The sequence below is a fragment of the Plecotus auritus genome (genome assembly GCF_963455305.1).
Source record: "Plecotus auritus genome assembly, chromosome: 6".
Lineage (NCBI taxonomy): Eukaryota > Metazoa > Chordata > Mammalia > Chiroptera > Vespertilionidae > Plecotus > Plecotus auritus.
In genome coordinates, this window is record NC_137773.1 from 142,729,627 (window position 1) to 142,751,032 (window position 21,406).

General features: G+C 38.2%; 1 protein-coding gene across 3 annotated transcripts in view; it reads left to right on the plus strand.

Annotated features, from left to right (window-relative positions):
- PPARG (peroxisome proliferator activated receptor gamma) overlaps positions 1–21,406 on the plus strand; it is a gene marked incomplete at its 5' end in the record, with an annotated part of 150,153 nt that overhangs the window by 125,648 nt on the left and 3,099 nt on the right. For all 3 annotated transcript variants that reach the window (XM_080675107.1, XM_080675106.1, XM_080675108.1), the window contains one exon: positions 5,348–5,798. In XM_080675107.1, coding sequence (XP_080531233.1) covers positions 5,348–5,798 — 451 coding nt within the window. The remainder of the gene's footprint in view (positions 1–5,347; positions 5,799–21,406) is intronic.

Below are 21,406 nucleotides of genomic sequence, written 5' to 3' on the forward strand. Positions count from 1 at the left end.
AAATAAATTCCTTTATTGCCAGGACTGTCAGAAACAGTTAAAAATATGACACAGCTGAACCAATGGTATTCTTTCAGACAATAAATAAAAAAAGATAATATTCTATGTAGTTAAGAAGAAAAGTACTTGGACTTTTTTCCTTTTGCATGATTAGATTCAGTTGGCCAATACCCTTGTGTGCCAGCTGAGGAACATTTTGGCTGGCAATCAATGGTTTTTAAAGAGCTGTGATTATCTGCTAGTTCATTAGAGTGTAAATAATTCTTCCTATTATGTTTTCATTTGTCTTAAATCTCTAAAGCATGCAGGAAAATGGAATTACATTTTAAAACTTTCAAACTTCAGTCACAGACAGCACTTAAGTAGCACCTCTAGGATATAAGAGTTCAAAAGGCACTGCCTCCAAGATCCTAGCATATAAGAGCTTCAGTTTCAAAGTCACAGTCCTGCCCTGGCCAGTGTGCTCAATTGGTTGAGCATCATCCTGTGTACCAAAAAGTCCCCAGTTCGATTCCTGGTCAGGGCACATGCCCAGGTTGCAGGTTTGATCCCCGGGAAGCAGCCAACCAATGTTTCTCTTTCTCTCCCTCTCCTTTCCACTCTCTCCAAAAAATCAATAAAAACATTTAAAATATAAAAAAATAAGTCACAGTTCTTCTCAGGATAGTCATTTTATTTCAAAAAGAAAAAGTAGGAAGTTATGTAGAAAGCTATAGAAAGAGAAAAGAACTAAACATGAATCAGGAGATCTAGTTCTCGTTCAGGTTTGCTGTAAATAGCCATTTGACTATGGAACACCTCTTGGCTTTAGTTTATTCATACCTAATCAGAGCATGATGAGGTAGGTTATTTCTGAATACCCCGTTAGTTCTATAAATCCCATGGTTCTCAACAAGAGGAAAATAGGAACAACGTGGGCAGAAACCAGGAAGAAGTTGAGAAAACCCAACCAAAGCATTTTGGGTTACCATTCACCCACTGTAGTTAATCAAGAAGAACCATATGTGTTTAAAGGAATGAAAGTCAGTCAGAAGTATAAAGAGAAAGAAGGAAATAAAATGAAGAAGATGGACCCTAAGAATTCAAGTTTCTTTCTTGAGCCTTTGCTCGATAATTTGTTAAAAAAAAACTAAGAATATCAGGAGAACCCCACCAGAGGAGGCACACATTTTTCCAGGCCATTTTTAACTCTTACATGGTTACCAAAGTGATCATTTGTGAGATGGTAGGGTTGTCTACTACACTAGTTTCAATCTCCCAAAAGGGAGAAATCCCTGGAATACTCTCTGCTTTATTACTTGACGTTTTTGTTTACCTCCTTTAGCTTGCTATTTTATTATTCAAGGATCTGGAAACTTAGAGCATTTATGTATAATCCCTTTCATAATTCATATATTAAAAGGCAAATGTTATTGGACTACTAAGGAATACTATTGTTCCATTCCTCAATTATTAGCCAACTTTCTCCAGGACCTTTGTGTTTCACATAGTGGGCATGCAATAGATCTATAACTAAATTTAATGATCTATCTAAAACAGTACCCTTAATCCCATCCTGGCTTTGATATGTGCAGCCATTTTTGAAAATCAACATATACAAAAATAAAGTACATTTGATGTATCACTTCAAAGAAAACTTTTCTGTAATTTCTCCTTGCAGAAACCGTTTTTCTCTGGAAAAGCATTGTGTTCAAGTACAATTTTCTTCATTTCATTCTCACCTTTTTCTAGTCTGTCCAGTATAGAAGGAGTACAAGCATCATAGTGGCCAGAGGTAGATTCACCAGGAAGCTAATGAAGCTTGCATAGAGCCCCTGTGAATGCACTGGGAAGACCAATTTTATTCTTATAATTTGTATTATTGAACCAGGAATTGTTGTAAATGTACTCAACAACTGTATACTTTTTAGGCCTCACAAAACCTGATCTATCCCTGATACTTTCCTAGATGTTCTTTCCTGTTAAGGAGAGATGCTTATGTAGCCGCTTGATAGACTGTCTGATAAATACATTGTTAGCCCTAAACTGGAAGTATAAAATCATTAAGACCAAATTCAAAGATGATATGGTTCCTCTTATAATGGCAGGTTCCTCAGATGATGCTGTACAAGCTAATAGAACATATAAAGCTTCCCTTTACAAAATATACAAAAGAATGTAATATTTTACCAGAGGTGTAATATTAAACTAATGATTCAAGAGAAATTCCACAGACCTAATTTCACCTGTAGTTTTAAGGGGTTAGCTTTCGGGATAAGGAGGTCCCATTGTCAAATGTGCAAGTTAATTGTTTGCAACCTGAGAATTGATGACTTGATGGCAAAGAAAGGCAGATCGTGTCTAATGATCACTTACAGTTTGACAGATCTGTTATGAAAGCTGAACGAATCTAAGATGCAGACTTTAAAAATACAATGAAAACAGCATAATCAGATATGACTGGGGAAAAACAAAAAATCCACCTGGTATTCATTTGCATGTCAATACCTAGAATTTTCTGCCAGTTCATCACTTTTTTCAAAATGCTGAAGGGATTAAAAAAAAAAAAAAGGAATGGTTTGGCATAATGGTGGGGGCTGCTGATTCCTTTCTATGTCCTTGAGTGTTTACTGCCAGGAAATCCTGACCAACATCGATTGCCAAGGGGTTAAAGTCACATTGTTGTTAAATTGGGAGAGAAAATTAGCAGGATTTTGTGCCCTATGCTCAACTATCACAGAGTTTCAAAAACAGGAACCTGGGGCTTTATATGAGGGGACAGGGGAAGTGAAGGGGAAGAGTCACAGGGTGATTTATCAGGGCACAGTTCCAGATAAATTGCTTACATGGAGGTAGAAGAATTTTAGGTATATATTCTGTGCCAAGAAACCAAACTGTTGAGCAGAAGCTCATCCAAAAGTGGAAATGGGTAGTTCTGAGTACAGTCCTTCCATATGTGAAGAGATGATGATTTTATAGTCATATAATTTGTACTCATGCATGTGCGGGTAGACTTTTCAGGTATCCATACCATGAGATTCTCATGGCAAAAGAAAGCTAATATTTCATCAACATAAACTTTAATAAGCTGCAAAACTCCTGGAGGACAGAAACCACATTTTCTCTAGGTTCTGTAAAAGCAAGATTTTCTCATGATTAGAATCTGACATTCTGGGGAAACTCCACACATTTTAACTGATGTAACTTACTATCCTCTCCGCCCTTTTTTTCTCTCCCATTAATAATATCAATCCTAAAGTGGGGGGTGGGAGCACAAAATACCCCAAAACATAGTAAGCACTGTTGGCTCCTGATTTACTTGAAGAATTAGTTAGAGCCACCAGGCAAACTTACTCTTGGGTCCTCACATCTTTCCTCCTTTTTGGTTGCTAAACAATACAAGTGCATTTTTTTTGTTTAAAAAAATAAAAAAAGAATTTCTGGAATAACTCCAGTGAATGGTGCTGAAATAATATGCAAGTTTGGAAATTTACTCAGCATCTAAGAGCCCTTAGTGTTAGTGTTATTTTCTTCAGTGTAGAACAGACTTAATAGTTTGGTGAAAAATCATAGACTGATGGAGATTAATAGTTAGAATCTCCAAACCAGCAGGTCTTGAAGCTGGCTACAGCTGCCACTCATTGCACCCACTTTCTCTTGCCAGTCAGGAGAGAATTCTCAGCATCTCTGCTGAAAGGAAACTTTATTTTTAGCACGTCAGTGTACATGCATGTGTGCATGCACAATTCACACATATCCACTCACAGCATGTGGCGCGTGCACACACACACACTGCTTCTGAGATATGCAACTAACAGCCGTGGGCAAACTACGGCCTGCGGGCCGGTTCCGGCCCATTCGGCTGTTCTATCCGGCCCGTGGAGCCGAAAGAGTGGAGGGTTCTCTTGCTCTCCCCTCCACTCCTTTACTTTGAATTTATATTAGTTCACACAAACACTCCATCCATGCTTTTGTTCCGGCCCTCTGGTCCAGTTTAAGAACCCATTGTGGCCCTCGAGTCAAAAAGTTTGCCCAACCCTGATCCTCAAGAGAAGAGATGGCAACCTCCAATTTAATGCACTCCCCTCAACTGAGAAATCTGAGGCCTAAGAAAGATAAATTATTTTCCTAAAGTCACATAGTTAACCACAGAACAAAAGTTAGATCCCGAGTACCCTCAACTCTTATTCCAGTGCTTCCTTGTATACACTAATTTGAAGAGGATTGGGGGTTTAAGTCCTTATATAGTTCAGTATATGTATATAAAGTGCTGCCCTTCTCAACCAGAGTAGCCTTGAGAGTTTTCATAATGACCACAAACCTTTGGTTAGTTCTCTACAAGAAAATGAAAGAGAGAGATCATTTCATGACTAACCCAACCTGCTTTTTAGAGCAGGCTATTGCAAACCTGTTTTATTGATTATTTGATACAGATATTTCAAAAAATAAGTTCAGAACTCTTTTTATTTTGCCACTTTTTGCAACACTTACCCATAGGCCTTATACATCTGCTCTTACTGAAACCGATTGCTTCCAGAACATTAAGAAAAGAAACAGACATTTTCTTGGCTCAATATTTCTAGTCTACTTTCAGATTGATTTTTTTTTTTTGTTAAGGATATTTTACATGCATACTGAGATCTCAGTAGATTTAATCTAAAACTGCAAGATTTTTTTCTATCCCTCTCCCTACCTCTCTGTAAAAAAAATCAATAAAACTGCAAGATTACTTTATGTTCAAGTGCGTCTGTTCAACCCTGGGTTGCTAAAATGATTTTTTAAATATTTTTATTGATTTCAGAAAGGAAGGGAGAGGGAGAGAAAGAAACATCAGTGATGAGAGAGAATCGTTGTTTGGCTGCCTCCTGCTTCCCCCATCCCCCACCCACAACTGGGGATCGAGCCTGCAACCAGGACATATGCTCTGACCGGGAATTGAACTGACCTCCTGGCATGTAGGTCGACACTCAACCACTGAGCCACACCGGCTGGGCTGCTGAAAGGATTTTTTATTGAAAGAAGGATAAAATACATATTCCATTGAAAGCCAAGATAAACAATGGATTTTATCATTTTTAAAATCAATAACAAACACTTCTCAAACAGCAGAAATTAGAACTATTAGCGAGTCATATAAAAGTTTGTACGATAAGTTGAAGGAACAGAAGAACAAAATAGATTAAATATCTTTGATCCTAGAAGACAATTAGGAGGAATAATCAGGAGATAACAGTACTTTGTCATTATTAATGTTGTTGACTTTAAAGATTTCAGTTACTATAGCAAATATGTATAAAGAAACTGGGATGCTGTTCACTGTGAATTAGAAGTCTCCAACTAAACCACTTTTTCTCTTTTTTATTTGCAGCCATTTGTTATCTATGACATGAATTCCTTAATGATGGGAGAAGATAAAATTAAGTTCAAACACATCACCCCCTTGCAGGAGCAGAGCAAAGAGGTGGCCATCCGCATATTTCAGGGCTGTCAGTTCCGCTCAGTGGAAGCTGTACAGGAGATCACAGAATATGCCAAAAGTATCCCTGGTTTTGTAAACCTTGACTTGAATGACCAAGTAACTCTCCTAAAATATGGTGTCCATGAGATCATTTACACAATGCTGGCTTCCTTGATGAATAAAGATGGGGTTCTCATATCTGAGGGCCAAGGATTCATGACAAGGGAGTTTCTAAAGAGCTTGAGAAAGCCCTTTGGTGACTTTATGGAGCCCAAGTTTGAGTTTGCTGTGAAGTTCAATGCACTGGAATTAGATGACAGCGATTTGGCAATATTTATAGCCGTCATTATTCTCAGTGGAGGTAAGATTCATCTTTGATCTTCCATACAAGTGGGTGGGATGGTGGTGGAATGGCTGAAATATATATATTTTTACTTTTACTTTCCTAGTGCTAGTGAATGTTCCTTTTCTCTCTGTACTCACTGCACTTTTCATACAGAAAATGCCAATGGCATAATGCCATGGAAGTGTCACCACGCATGTAAAATACCAAGAAAGGATATCATAGATTTGCTGTTTGAAGGCTGAGGCTAACCCAGGCTCTTTTCTTTTAATCCTCATATAATGTTTTCCTAATCAAATTCAAGCATGGAAGACAAATGCCCTCTTCTCCTTTTCCTTTCTCTTTATTTTCTTTTTTTCCTTGTCTTTTTCCTCTCCTTTCCAGAAGGCCAATCTAATATTTATTTCATTTAAGTAATGACATGTGTAACTGTGCTTGAGATGATGCTCACTTGGCATAGAGAAAGCACCATTAAGTGTTTCGGGTCAAATTATGCTCCTGCCCCACCATCAGTAAGATATTTCTTTGAATTGCTTTTCCAATATCAGGAATCAAGCATATATACTATCTACTGACCTCTACCTACTCTCATGTAGATTCCTTTGATTGCTTCCCTTAATACCTTTGTGAGGTGGTTGGCTGTGGTTAAGAATGCAATCTGAACCAAAGAACACAGAGCAGAGAAATGAATTGAGTTATTTAGCAATTCATTGTATTTTTGGCCTTGCAAGTACATGATCTAACTAACCAACTCCAAAAGCCAAGTTTTATACTAAATGCTACTTTCACTGGCCTCTCACATGTTTCCAACTTGAATAGAAGAAAGTTTTACTGTCATCTCGCTCTATAAAAGTTGTTTTTAATGACAAGTTTTCATTACTGAAATGGAGTTCAGGTGAGCTTTTATGTGTCCTTACAGAATATCCTCTGTGAAAACTGGCGTGGCATGGTGGAAGGGTTCTATAGATATAGATATAGATATAGATATAGATATAGATATAGATATAGATATAGATATATTGACATAGATTAGGTATAGATAAGCTGTGTGTAACTGTACAGGATATTATAAAGAGCATGATCCAGTCTATTGTCCTTTGTTGTCCAATTACTTGAGAGTAGAATGCTTCTGAAATTAGGTGTGTCGTGTATTAGTAATAATAATAATAATAGCAAATGTTTAAGTACTTACTGTGTTCTGAGAACTGCATTCACATACATTTCGTTCTCACAACCCAATGAAGTAAGTTCCATTTTGCAAACAAGGAAACTAAAAGGTTCAATCTTTTATCCAGGGTTACCCAACTAGTAAAAGATGGAGCCAGGATTGTAAACACAGGCAGTATGGCTCCAGAGTCTATACTGATACTGCCCTGAATATGACTAGGGTACATATAGATAACAATATGGCATAGGTTAATTCTGGAGCCTTAAGTCCAGTGTCAAGTTGTAACTCCTTTAAAAATGACTTTTTTGGTGTTATGTTTAATGTAACAAAAATATGCTATCCAACATGTTTTAGTATCTTGACTACTTCTTAAACAAATTAATCCTTGATCCTCCTGGGACTATGATTAGTTCAGCAAACAAAAATGATATTCCAGATTACTTGAGGTTCACTAAGAGAAAAAGATTAAATTTTGAAAAAAACAGATTAGAAAACAAGTTAATAGTGTTTAACTAGCTAATACTTGAAGGCACATTTTATTTTTAATGAAAAAGAGAAATAAAATGATTAACATTTGATATATTTCTAAGGTTTTTCCTAAGCACACTATGTTTGTATTTCTTTCTCTGTTTAATCATTTCCCCATTACATATTCTTTGTTAATATTTTTATTAACTTTTAAAAATAAAAGAAATACTTGGTCATTATATAATCCAAAGAGTACAGAAAGGTGGAAGTGAAAAGTAAAGGTCTCTTTTCTCAGAATAAATCTAGATTAACAAAGTCCTATTTCTCCTACTAACAAGTTTCTGTGCATGCGCTTGCATATGTATATGCTACCATTTTTAGTAGCTATAAAATATTTCATTTTATAAAAGACTATTGCATACTAAATTAACTCTATATATGTTTAGGTTCCAAGTTTTGCTGTAGTGAACATTCTTGTGTGTAAATTTCTGTTCAATTTTCAGATTATTTTCTGATTCCAAATGGCCAAAATGGAATTGCTGGATAGATGGCTATGAACATTTTTAAGTCGTTGTTGCATTATTGCCAGGTTGTTTTCCATAAAGTTGGTACTTGTTTATATTCCCACCACAGATGCTAAGGGAGGCATTTAGAAAAAACCACTCAACCAGGAAATATCTAGATAAGAAATAATCATGATAATTATGGGCTTTTTGAACCTGAGTGATGTTGTTCTATGGGTACATGAAACAACAGTGTGTTTTCATCTAGAAAAATGCCATTACTGCCCATATTTCACAAGCTAGAGTATTTTAAAAAATCAGTGACTTGTTAGGCCCTTAAATATTTCATTAATTAGCCAAAAAACAACAACAACAACAAAAAACATCTCTGTGAATAGCTTGGTTCAATGTAATAGCTATTTCAGGCAGGCTGAGGCCAGGTACCTCAGGTACGTGTTCTTCATTAACCAGGAATGTAACCTGCCGATGCTCTAACCACTTAGCAACACTGGACAGGGCTCTCAATTAGTTTTAATTTTCTTTCTATCGGACTTTCCAGAAAAGGAAAACACTCATGTAAGCAAGAGGTTTTGATTCAGTCAACGTATTTCTGATCCTACCTGATCTTAATGAACAATTATTTTCTCCTCTGCAGTTCATTCTGATGTCTATAAATAGCTTTAGTGATTTCAGGAAAAAAGTGCTTTTGACAGGCATCCATTGACCTCATTCTGAGCTAGGTTTAGAATCACAGAAGAACTTCATTCTAGTAAAGGCACTATGACCCTAGACTGAAGGAAGAATGGGGAAATGGGCATGATGTAAGAGTGGGGTGGTAAGGACTTGGGGAAATTAAAGAGGGGGCCCAGAGGACCTAAAGGGGATTTTTTGGATGAAAGTACCTGATTTGACCCAACAAGTATTTGCTGAGGAAACTAGAGTTGCTATAGTAAGATCACTGTCACTCAACTTCAACCCTAGAAACTGCTGATACCATTAGATGTGGTACTTAGATTGGCCTAGTGCTTAGCATCTCTACTATTTACTCTGCTTTCAAACCAAGATTGTGAGGAAGGTGACCCAGTTCTCAAGTTTTTCTCCTTTCTCTCTTTCTCCTCTGAGCCTTAGGCAAGAATGAGACTAAAAACATCAGCACTCTAGAAACAAAGGAAAGCACTGTGTACATTTTAAGAGTATTTCATATGCATTCTCATTTCATAGACAGAAAAGTGAGGGTCATAGACTTATGCAATTTGCCTAAGATCTAACAACTAGCCAGTTGTTGGAACTAGGAGTGAAACCCAGGTGTTCTAACTATCACCTCCAAATGCCCTGTCTGCCCCACGCCCTGCCCTCTGCTACCTGGCTAGTGGATTGTGGTCAACTCCCTCACATTTGTGGTGGGGGTCACAACCTGTGCTCCCTTCATGATGCTCTCTAAGGTATAGATGTACCCATAATCCATACCTTATTCCTTGGTATTGGTGATGAGTAAGAGTTTCCCTTGTTCCCTCTAGTCTCTCTGACTGGATAGGTGGCGTCAAGAGTAATAAAACTGCCTCCAGCAAGGCCATGTTTGCAACTGGCGCCACAGCATCATGCCAGCCACACATGCAAACTCCCAAAACCTACCCAGCAACCACAGCCAAGTGGAAAGCTCGGTAAAGCTGACAAGCCCCAGGATACTCCATTGGACACTTTGCCCCTTTGAGCATTTGCTGTTTGGTGAAGAAAAAGCATAGAAGGGTTCCAGCTGGAACTCTACAACAGGAAAAAGCTCTTTTTGCTAATTCAAAACAGTTTGGAATCTATTACAGTTCTTCCCAAACTTCCAAGATATGGGGGAGGAAATTCACTAGATTTTACAATATATTTTTCTAGGCAGATTGCCATCACCATCCTAATGACAGAGAAGCTATAAATATTGATACAATGGCCACAGATGGCAAGTCATCCAACCTCCTCCTTTACTCTCTTGAGACTGGCTTGGCTATCCAAACCACCTATATAGCAGCTTCTTCCTTTTCCAGAAGTCCCAGCCATGTTCTTTCTCTGTGAAGCAATTTTGGACAGCTGTGCTCTTGGAGTGATCATGTGCATTTCTGCTGCTGAGTGGGCAGGGAGAATAGGGTATAAGAAGGGAGAATTGTTCTCATAGTTACACATTTGCAGATCAAAGAAAAAATAATATCCTCTGAAATAGTAGATAACTGCTTGTCCCATAGGTCAATAACCTGGGATCTCTGTTTCTCACCCTTGGTCATGACTATAGAGTGTATATATGCATAGGTATAGATTTAGATATAGATATAGACTTTTAAATTTGTTGGAATTAGAACAGAATCAAAGCACAGCACCTGACCCAGAATAAGTATTTAATAAATGCTTGTTTAGTGAACAATAATCAAATATTAACAATAATAATAACTGCCATTTATCTATTATTTCGCTGTGTGCCAGACTATATGCTAAGCACTTTACATACATACATTCATAATCGTTGTTTAACCTTCCCTGCAGCTCTACAAAGTCTATTATTATCCCCATTTAACAAATGGAGAAAATAGAAATTTAGAGAGATTAAGCAACGTGCCCAAGTCACAGAGCTACTAATAGGTGAGGCCAAGGTTCAGTTCCAGGTCTCCCTTAACTTAAAACTGATGCCTTTAACTACTACTGCCTTTTGTGTAGTGAGATGGGGGAGCATCCCAGTTAACTACCTTGGTCTTGGAGTTCTTTGGCAATTATGCAAAACTACCTATTTCCATATTGCCTGCAAATATTTTAATCAAGGATTCCCAGGTTAGAGTCCAGATATTACTTACTAATATTCAAAGCCCTTCTTGAAACACCATTTTAACTTTTCTAACAAAATTACACCCTGGGTTTGAAAATTGCTCTGGGAAGGAATGGGGCCCAGTGATAACACTGAAGACTGGTGCTGTATTCTTTACTTGTTCAGGTAGCATGGCCCCTGGAAATAATAGCACAGTTTGCAAAACTCCCCACAAAAATTGATAAGCTATAAATAACTGAGTAAATACAATCATACTTAATCAGATACTATCTTACACCAGGTTCTAATAGAGATAAGTGGTTGCAGAAAAATTTACGAGAGAAATTTAAAATTGTTAAAATACCATCCACTCATTTAATTTCTTCCTGCCCATTGGAAACAATCAAAATGACACTCATTCAGTTGTAGCGGCAGAACACCTCATTCCAGCTCACAGAACACTAATGTTCCACAGGCACAGAGTTTGAGGAGCTCTCTCCCCATCCCTGGTTATCTTTCAAATCTTATTTCAAATTTCCGGCTGATGTGTCATCTTTCCATTTTACTACAGAACTATTTATACTAGTTAGAATGTACATATAGCACTCCTCTGGAACAAAGTGTACATGCTTGAGTGGGCCTACACTTTTCTTGGGGAAATCCCAGCTTAGGGGGCCTCTGATTCTGCATGATCTTCTTTGTTTCTATCATCCTTACTAGTTAACTGGGTGGAGACAAAGCCCAAAATAGGAGAAGAAAGTTAGCCTACTATTGTTCATAGTGTTAGGTATTAAAAGTACTATGAGCAATAGTAGGCCAACTTTCTTCTCTCCTATACCAATTAGATATTCAGCTACCTTATCTATACACTTTTTTTGGACAAGAGTCAGGCTAGTGCCTAATTGGTGCAAGTTATTTTTCTCCTGATATCAATAATAAACAAGGACATCTGATTTCTCATATTACTAAGCTTTAAGCAGGATAGTCAAAGAGTGTTACTGCATGATTCAAATCCCCCATCAAAGGCCTATGATTGTGTCAGAGAGTAATAGCATTCATTTATTAATTGAAAATGGTTTTGGGCATCTACACTATGTCTGCATAGTTTATGCCAATCTTCTCCTCTACCCTTCTGCTCCTCCCACCATGTTTCCACAGCCAGGGGGAAAACACTTTCTGGTGGCCAGTATGGCTTTGAATAATGACTCAATTTGAGTTATCTAGAAAGGTCCCAGTAGTTCACTCCTTTCATAACCTCATAGACTTGGTTTAGACAAAAGTGAAGGGTATTTGTAAGTTCTTTACTGGCACTCAAATTCTAAAAACCAAAGAGCTGAGGGTGGAGGGTAGGGAGAAGATGGAACATATTAGAATCATCTGCGAAACTTAAAAATACACACACACACACACACACACACACACACACACACACACACACGGGCTTTTGTTATTTGTAGAATATAGAAAAATCTTGATCTGTGACTGCTTCGGAAATAAAATGTCCTCCTCACCCCGGGCCTGGTAGGCTGGGATCATTTTAGTGAGTGAGCAATTTTGACCCCAGAGACAGACATGGGATTGAAAGCCAAACTGCTGAGTCATTCATGTCACCACACCGGCAGCCTTGGAAAAGGTTCAGTCAGTCAGTCAGTGGGCCGCTTTTTGGAGTACTTTATCATTTTGGGTTCTCACAATGTGTGGTTAAACTCTGGGTGACCCCAGGCAGCCTTCCAGGCTGGCACAATTCACCAAGACATTCAGACAGATCATCTGCAAGTGAGGAAGAATGAAACTGAGGACTGATTGGAGTCACGCATAACAGGAGAGCCAATACAGGTAGCAAAGGAGCCATGCACTGCTAGGGAAAGCACCTTTCAAGGGTCTTGCCAGCTTCACAAATGAGTAAACCTGAAGAGAGGCAGGGTGGTGCATTGGAAAGCTTTGGAATCACATGGACAGCCCTGAGTTCAAAACCCCCATTCCACTACTAACTAGATGTGTGATTTCAGGCGATTATTTACCTCCCTAAACCTTAATTTCCTTATGCGTGCCCTAAGTAAATGAAACATTATGTGAGTCTTTGGCACAGTGCCTGGGACATGTTAAGCACACAATAAATGTTAATCTTCCCTTTTCCCTTGTATGATATAACTAGAAGTAGCTCCACTCAATTTTGCCAGTTAAATTGCTTATTTTCACCAATAGTCATTCTTAAAATCCTTATTACAATATAATACCCCTAGGGAGATATCAACTAATCCCTTTATCAGCTATCTCTTTAAGGGGATTAGTTGTGAATTGGAGAACAAAACCCCGAGGGAAAGAGATACTGGAGGAAGGGGGAGGGGCCTGAAAAGTTGAGAGGCGAACTCTAACCCCCGGGGCCCTGAAGGAGATAGGGAATATGAGTGTGGTGGGTTTCCACACTCCTAGTATTCTGATTACATTTGGAGGGACATTATGTGTTGAGAGGTCATTTTTAGAAATTACTGATCACACCTATGTTTTGAGGGTCTTCTCAAGGACATTGGAAAAGAAGACATGGGGGATGCAGAGAACTAATACGTGGCCCCATTTTTACTTTTGGTTTGCTGTTGGCTACCTTTGGTTTGCTGTTGGCATTTCTAAAGGTTGAGGAAGCAAGCAAGAATAGTTGTACTGGGACCATAAGTGTCAGACTCAAGGAGAAAGAAGAAATCACTCTCCATTATCTTTCTGCTCCAGCCTTTCCTCTGCCTCACACCCACCTCTCGTTTTCAGTTCTGATCAGAGCCAGTGTTGGACATAAAATGAACAGAAATATATCTACCTTCCTTTGCTTGGGGGAAGAAAGCACTGCTCTTTTGGTCCTGACACAGAGAAAAGGAGCAAACCAGGTGGCTAAGCTTGAATTGATTGACCTCCAATGACTAGAAGAACAAGAGATCCCTAACCCAAGGGTGTAGGAGATAGAAAAGATAGGGATGTCCCAAGGGCAGGATTGAAATCTCAAATCCCATTTTCATTCTGAAAGATTTAGAAATAAAACACAGCCCAAGCTTAATTCACTAGAGGTACCCTGGAGCAAAGAAACGAGTTTTGAGCATAGCATAGAGGAAAATGCTACCCACCTGGTTGCTAGGTATCTTTGTGTTCTGTGTTGTAGTTTGAAAGGCTTTTTGGAGGTGGTAGTTGAGCATCTGAGACGAGGGGAATTGGTGTGGAATTGCTTCTTAGCGTGCAGATAAAAGAAAATATTGTCTGGGCTTGGTTTCATGGTGGATGTTACCCCCATCCGCCATCCTAAACCAAATCATATGTGTCCTTGTTGTGAAGAGCGGTTATCATTTGAACATAGACAGAGAAAGCATTTATTAAATTATTCTTTAAACAGGGAAATGTTAGAATGTTAACCCACTTCAGAGTGAAGGACTCTACCAGCAACGTGTGCGTTGTAGGCAGAAAATATGCTCATTACAGATGATCTTTACCTATTTGGTAAAGCATTTACAAGATCTCTATGTTGTTCCCTTTCCCTGATAGTAGCAGTCAACTACCTTTCTCCTAAAATCTCCATTGCTCAGGCTTCTGATTAATTTAGGCCAGCCCTGCCAGGAATCCTAATTCTAGATCCCCAGCAAGCTGCAGTCCAAGGAATGGAAAAGGAAAAACATCTGGGGGTGTTGAAGGGAAAAGCTAAGGAAAAGGGTGCAATTAACAAACAAATTAATTGCAGAGGACCCAGGAAAATCAGAGACATGAGAGAAGAAAGGTAAGAAGGGAAAAGAGGCAAGTTATAGTATACTATTACAAATAGACATAGCTGGCTGACTATGTGTCAGACACTGCTTGCTCTGAGCACTTTCCTTCTATTAATTCATTTAATCATCTCAACAACTCTTAGTTATATGGGGTTATTGTTATATCCCCATTTTTAAATGAAAAAACTGAGGTACAGTGACGTTAAGGAACTTGCCCAAGATTAGCTAGCCAGTAAGTTTTAAGGTTGGGATTCCAACTGCTTCTCACTAAACCAGTAGTGCTTGTTCTTGGCTGCGCATTAGTATCCCCTGGGGGCTTTTAGAAATATTGAAGGTCATACCCTAGGCCAAGTAAGTCAAAATCTCTAAAGTGGGACCCACATATTAATTAGTTGGTGTGTTTTTAATCTCCCCAGATGATTTCAATGTGTAGCCAAAGTTGAGAATCACTGTACTCTATCAATCTCCAGCTCAAATTTAAATATGAAAAGAACACATGTGAAACTTTCTTACATTATATTTTCCTAAAGGTAGGATGGTGGGAGGTAATTGCTACAGACCATACCATAATATCCCCAAAATAAACTTGGCTGAATTCACAGTTTTACCTAATGTCCACCATGATTCTGATTGTTAGATCAGAACGGTACTGAAGAATCCCATGTCTTCAAGAAAGAAGTGAATTTGGCCACCAGGACATTTTTGTTTTGTTGTTATACTTAAACTCCTTTCTTACATGCATTTAGCTACAAGAATAAGAGCTTGCCCAAACCCCCAAATATGTATCGGCATCAGGAATTATTTTCTTGCACTCCTGAATTTATGTTCTCACCAATAATACCTCAAAAAAATTTTATTTCCCCAGTGTATATATGCCTCCCCACCCCTGCTTACACTACTGGACGATCCCTATGGAAAGTGCCTTTTTTGAACAAACACAGGATAGTAATATCTTATAAAGTTCCTTTACCTAACTCATTCTCACTAAGACCTTAGCTAAAAAAAAAAAAAAAAATCCATTCCATTGTTGTCTTAAAAATTAAACCAAAACCCAGGGAAATTAGATGACTTGTCCAAAGTGATAAAAAAAAAAAATTAAGTGGAGGAAAGATGGGACTCAAATCAAGTCTTCTGTTTCCAAATCCAGTGCTCGTTTTAACAGATCTGTGACTTAGGAAGCAATGGAATAGAGGAAACTAAAGAGGAAGTGAAGTGAGATACCAACTACCAAGCTCCCTAAGTAGCCCCCCCTCCCCTTCAGTTTCCACCCAATCCTGTCTGTGGATCAGTTCACAGCTGCCCAGCTATCAGACCTCTTTTCTCTAAATGCTCTGGGTACAGTCCTTTCCAGATTGCTGGTGTCTATCAGAAAGCCAGTAGGGAGAGATTGGGAACGCCATGACAACAGCTCCTAGAACAGAGACAAAACCTTTCACTTCGGTTTTTTCACCTCTCCTTCGGGAGACTCCACTGTGGCCATCTGTTACCCTAACTCAGACACCTCCTGAGAAAATCTGTGCTAGGGAAATGCCTGGTCCAGGTGGGCAGATCCCAGGAGGGTCAAGAGAATTTGAATCTGTTTCAGATAAGCTCCCCACTTAACAGAACCAGATCTAGATAAGATAGGAGCTTTGTAGATTTGCCCATAATCAACAGTGTGTTCTCTAATCAATTCCAGCGCTGTGTGAATGGAGACCGGAAAGGTTTCTTTCCCAATTCTTTGCAGCCTGGAGAGTAAGGAACTAGTAATTGACTCCAGCTTCCTTGAGTGTTATGTCCTGGAGTGAGTCAATACACACATTCCCCAAAGGGTCTTCTAGGCAGCCTAGCCGGGTAAAAGGGCTCCCTTGACCCTGATCCTGTTCTAGAACTCAATTCTAACCCTGAGCAAGGTGCAGGGAGAGAATCTCAGGCCTTCTAAGAACAATCTTAGCAAACTCTGGGCCGGTGGGAAGTGGAGCGGAAAGGGAAGGACCCAGGACTGCTCCAGGTGTTTAGATTTCTATGGCACGTTTGTGATACCTCCCTTAGCTTAGTAAGGGTTTGAGTGTGAGTAGAAGGAAAGAGAGAGAGAAAGATAGGAGGGGGACCAGGGACAGCCTAGTAGCTGATTATCGAGTCAGGGGTGGAGAGCAACCCCTTTTGCCCTTGACCCTAGGGATTGATTAAGACCAAAGGAAGCTTCTTTTGCTTTTTAAATAAGCCAAGTATTCTAAGTTTAATGTGTAAGCTCGTTAATATCCTTTTCTAATTAGATTTTGAGTGTACTTCCCCAGTTTAATTATGTGAACTATATAAAGGGAATTATAAGTAAGAATAAAGCTTAAAACTTTTGAATTAGGCTTTTAGAGATCATCTATTTAGTCTAATCCTTTTCATTTACAGAGAAGAAGCCCAGTGAGCTTAGTTTGCCCAAGGTCACAGAGCGGGTTAGTGAAAGATCTAGAAAATAGAATATACTACTTTTTGCACTCAACTGCACTCCATTTTGCCTTGACTGAGGCTCAGTAGGACAGTGAGACAGATCTGTAAATGATCTAACTTGTCACTGGAGAAAATATAAATCAGTGGCCACAAAATTTCAGCCCTCCAGCCAAATTTCATCTATCACATCATAAAAAATAACTTGCCAAAGAGGGGTTTGAAAATTCAAACCAGATCCTTCTTCACTCCTAGAGGGGCCTGTTCCATTATATTGCACTAAAGCCAAGTGTTTCCAGCAAACGTGATCAGCTGCATTTTAGGGTTTGGGTGTTTGAACTGTCATGATAAATGAAACCTACTAGATTAATATAATTTCAGCAGAAGTTGCTGCTCAAGAGGAAGGAGAAAATGTTCTAAGAAGCCAGTACCCCTGTGTGCAGTCCCAGCCCATGGAGGAGCCACATTTAACACCTGTCTTGACACAAAATACTGCCACTTCTGATGCACATACATTTACGCTGCCACAGACCTTTGAAATCTGGAACATTTGTTCAGGGGGAGGATCAGCAGTCATTAAACCAAAGGCACCAATCCAGGATCTGGTTTTCCTTGAAGTGTCAGAGAGGTGTTTATTATTGCACAGCAGCTGTGAGAAAGGCACCACTCCTCCAGGGGAATGATTCTCTAGGCCAGGACTAAATTATTTTGTTTAATTCTCTGAATTAAATTTTCTGATGGTTCCAAAATTAAATGCTGAAATATAAAGAAAAACATATACTTAGTCCAGTCAATGGGACATGTTAGAGAAGTCGGAGGGAGGGGGTGGCAAAGAATCAAACCAAAGGTAACTTTCCTTCTGTAATTAAAAAAAGAAAATTTCAGAGAATGTTTACAGTTCCAAAAATCCTACCCTGAAACCATTCTAACTTTGCTCTCCTGTGCCTCACCTCAGTGGATAAAGGCTACCGTCGTTTATTTGATACAGGAAAACACTGTTTACAGGTGGTTACTTCATTGTGTAGTGATCCTGCCTTTAGGCTTATTCACCAACCAGAAGAATTGTACTTTTCAATTCAGAACTCAGCCCAAAAACCTAATTCATTAACTCAACCAACTGAATGTTTCCTATATTTCCACCTGATCAGAGATGATCAGGACATAGTCTCTACCTTCTGATATCTCATGGCCTAGTAGGGAAGATAAACAAGAAAATCAGTACTTATAATACAAGGTCATAAAAGTTGAATACTGCATAGCATTTGGAATTCAAATGTCAGCTCTGCCATTTACTAGCATGTGGCAAATCTTGGGCAAGATTTAACTCCTTTCTCTAAAGCTTTGTTTTCCCCTCCATAAAACATTGACCTTATGGGGTTATTATGAAGATTAAATGACATATTGTGTATAAAGCCCTTAGCACAATCTTTGGAAAATGATAACCACTCAACAAATGTAATCTACTAATATAATAAACATTGAAGTGTTTATAGGGTGCTACAAGGTCTAGAGAAAAGGAATTGGAAAAACAGGGAAAAGGAAGTGATATTGCTAAGGAAGGCTACCAGGACATAATGACACAGGCTATATTTTGAAGAATAGGTTGAAGTCGATGAGATGGGTGAAGAGAAGGGAAGATTGTTGCAGACAGGAGGAGCAGAATCTGACTGAGCAGAGTCATGACAGAACATAGGAAGTTTGAGGGACTTGGTATGGAAATAGCTTAATATGGTTGGAGCAAAGGGATAATTTCAGAAACTGAGGCTAGAGGATGAAAGATATTAAAAGGTAAGTAAAAATTCTTATATAGTGCTTTAATTTACAGTGAAGGGGAAAGGAGTTAAATTAGAAAAAGAGGGTGAATAGCCTTCAAGAGCTAAAATTTGGAATCAGTGCAAGGTATCAAGTAAGTGTCCTGAATGTTGTACATAAACTCTGCAACCTCTGGTAAGCTTTAATGGGGAAACCTTATATTTTAACCATAAGGCAACAAACATAGAAAATAAAATTTAGAAATTAAAAAACGAACACCCAAACTTTCTATTTGAAAATTTAAAATCATACTTTTATTTATTTATTTATTTATTTATTTATTTATTTATTTATTTATTTATTTTCAATCCTCACCCGAGGATATTTTTTCATTGATTTTTAGAGAGAGTGTAAGAAAGAGAGAAAGACAGAGAGAAATATTAATGTGAGAGAAACACATCGATTGGTTGCCTCCTACACGAGTCTAGACCAGGGGCCAGGGATGGAGCCTGCAACCGAGGGACATGCCCTTGACTGGAATTAAACCCCCAACCCTTCAGTCCACAGGCCGACACCCTATCCACTGAGCCAAACTGACTAGGGCTAAATCATGCTTTTATATAACTCTTAGGTTAAAAGTGAAATGAGAATAGTAAAATAGACTATTTGGAAAAGAACTGTGAAAAGACTACTGAACAAAGCCTATGGAGTGAGACCAAAGTAAAACTCAGAGGAAATTTTAGAGCTTTAAATGCATCTGCCAAGCCCTAACCGGTTTGGCTCAGTGGATAGAGCGTCGGCCTGCGGACTGAAAGGTCCCAGGTTCGATTCGGTCAAGGGCATGTACCTTGGTTGCGGGCACATCCCCAGTAGGAGGTGTGCAGGAGGCAGCTGATCGATGTTTCTCTCTCATCGATGTTTCTAACTCTCTATCCCTCTCCCTTCCCTTCCTCTCTGTAAAAAAATCAATAAAATATATTTAAAAATAAAATTAAAAATAAATAATAATAAAAAATAAATGCATCTGCCAAAAATCAAGAATACTAAAACTAAGTGAATTAGTCATTTAATTCAAGAAACTAAACTGCTACATTCAGAAGTGATCATGTGCTGCCTGTGCCCTGGTCATTGATAGCAAAGGGAGAAAATCGCTGAAAGGCATTTTTCCCCATGTTTGAAGGGCCCAGCTCTCCCTTCCAAACCCTGAAGCTTTCACACACTAGCTGAGAGCGAGAGCGAGAGCGAGAGCGAGAGCGAGAGCGAGAGAGAGAGAGAGAGAGAGAGAGAGAGAGAGAGAGAGAGAATAAAGCTAAAGAAAGTTAAAAGCATGAACTAGTTAAATTGAAAACAAAATACCATTTCAAAAAGCAGAGTTGATTAATAAAACCAAAATCTGGGTTTTTTAAAAAGGAAAAAAGATAAGCTGTTGGCTAAACAGATTTTTAAACAAGAGAATACACAAATAAAAAGCATTCCGTTAAATAAAAATAAGAGATTTTAGATTTTAAGAGAATATCATGTACAACTTTATTCTACTATAAATTACTAAAATGTCACTTATAAGTGAGACAAAGCCTAAGGAGACTAAAAATCTATAGAAGAAAAATTGAAGGTAGTCAAAGATTTCCCACCAGGCTCAGACAGTTCTGCCAATGAATTCCAAGAAACCATCAAGGAACAGATCATTACTGCATAGAAACAGGGAAAAAAAACTTATCAACTCAGTCTGTAAGACCAGTTAACATTTATTACCAAAATAGGCAAAGGATGGCACAAAAAAAGAAGACTCTGAACTGATCTCACTTACAAATTTTTAAACCCTAAATATATTATTAGTAAATGAATAAAAAGATATAAGGAAATCTATTGATATAATTCATGATACTTGATTAAGATAAAACCATATGGTAATTTCTTTAGAATGAAAAATTTAAAAACATTTGATGAATGCAACAACATTTCCAACTACAACAAAAATAAAACTTTAAAACTCTTGGAAAGCCAGGACTAAAACATATCCAATATAATCTCTATAGTAAATATCATACTTGTGGTAAACCATTAGAAACATTTTCTTCAAGGTTAAGAATGAAGCAAGAATGCTTCCTACCACTGCTAATATTTAATCGCATATTAGAGGTATTAGCCAATGCACTATGGCAAGAAAAAGAAATAAGAAATGTAAACACTGGAAAAGAAGAAAGAAAGAAAACCGCCATTGTTTATAGAGGTAATAGTCTAACCAAAGTAGAAAAAAAATAAAATAAAATCCAGGATGAAAACTATTTGAATTGACAAGAGTTCAGGAAATTGAAGTAGATTCTATATACTAAAATTAATCCTTTTTCTATGCATCAGCAGGAGTATATTAGAAAATAAAACAAAAAGAAGTATAGACTATTATAAAGTAAGGAGTAAAAGTAAAGAAGCATTTAAGGATACATCTAAGAAGATCTGCATGAAGAAAAACATAAAAATGTAAAAGTAATTTGAGCTCATCATTTAAAGATTCAAAGAAGGAAAAATTTTTTTAAAAATTCAAAGAAGGGCCGAAACCGGTTTGGCTCAGTGGATAGAGCGTCGGCCTGCGGACTGAAGGGTCCCGGGTTCGATTCCGGTCAAGGGCATGTACCTTGGTTGCGGGCACATCCCCAGTGGGAGGTGTGCAGGAGGCAGCTGATCGATGTTTCTCTCTCATCGATGTTTCTAACTCTCTATCCCTCTCCCTTCCTCTCTGTGAAATATCAATAAAATAGATTTAAAAAAAAAAAAAAAAAAAAAAATTCAAAGAAGGGAAG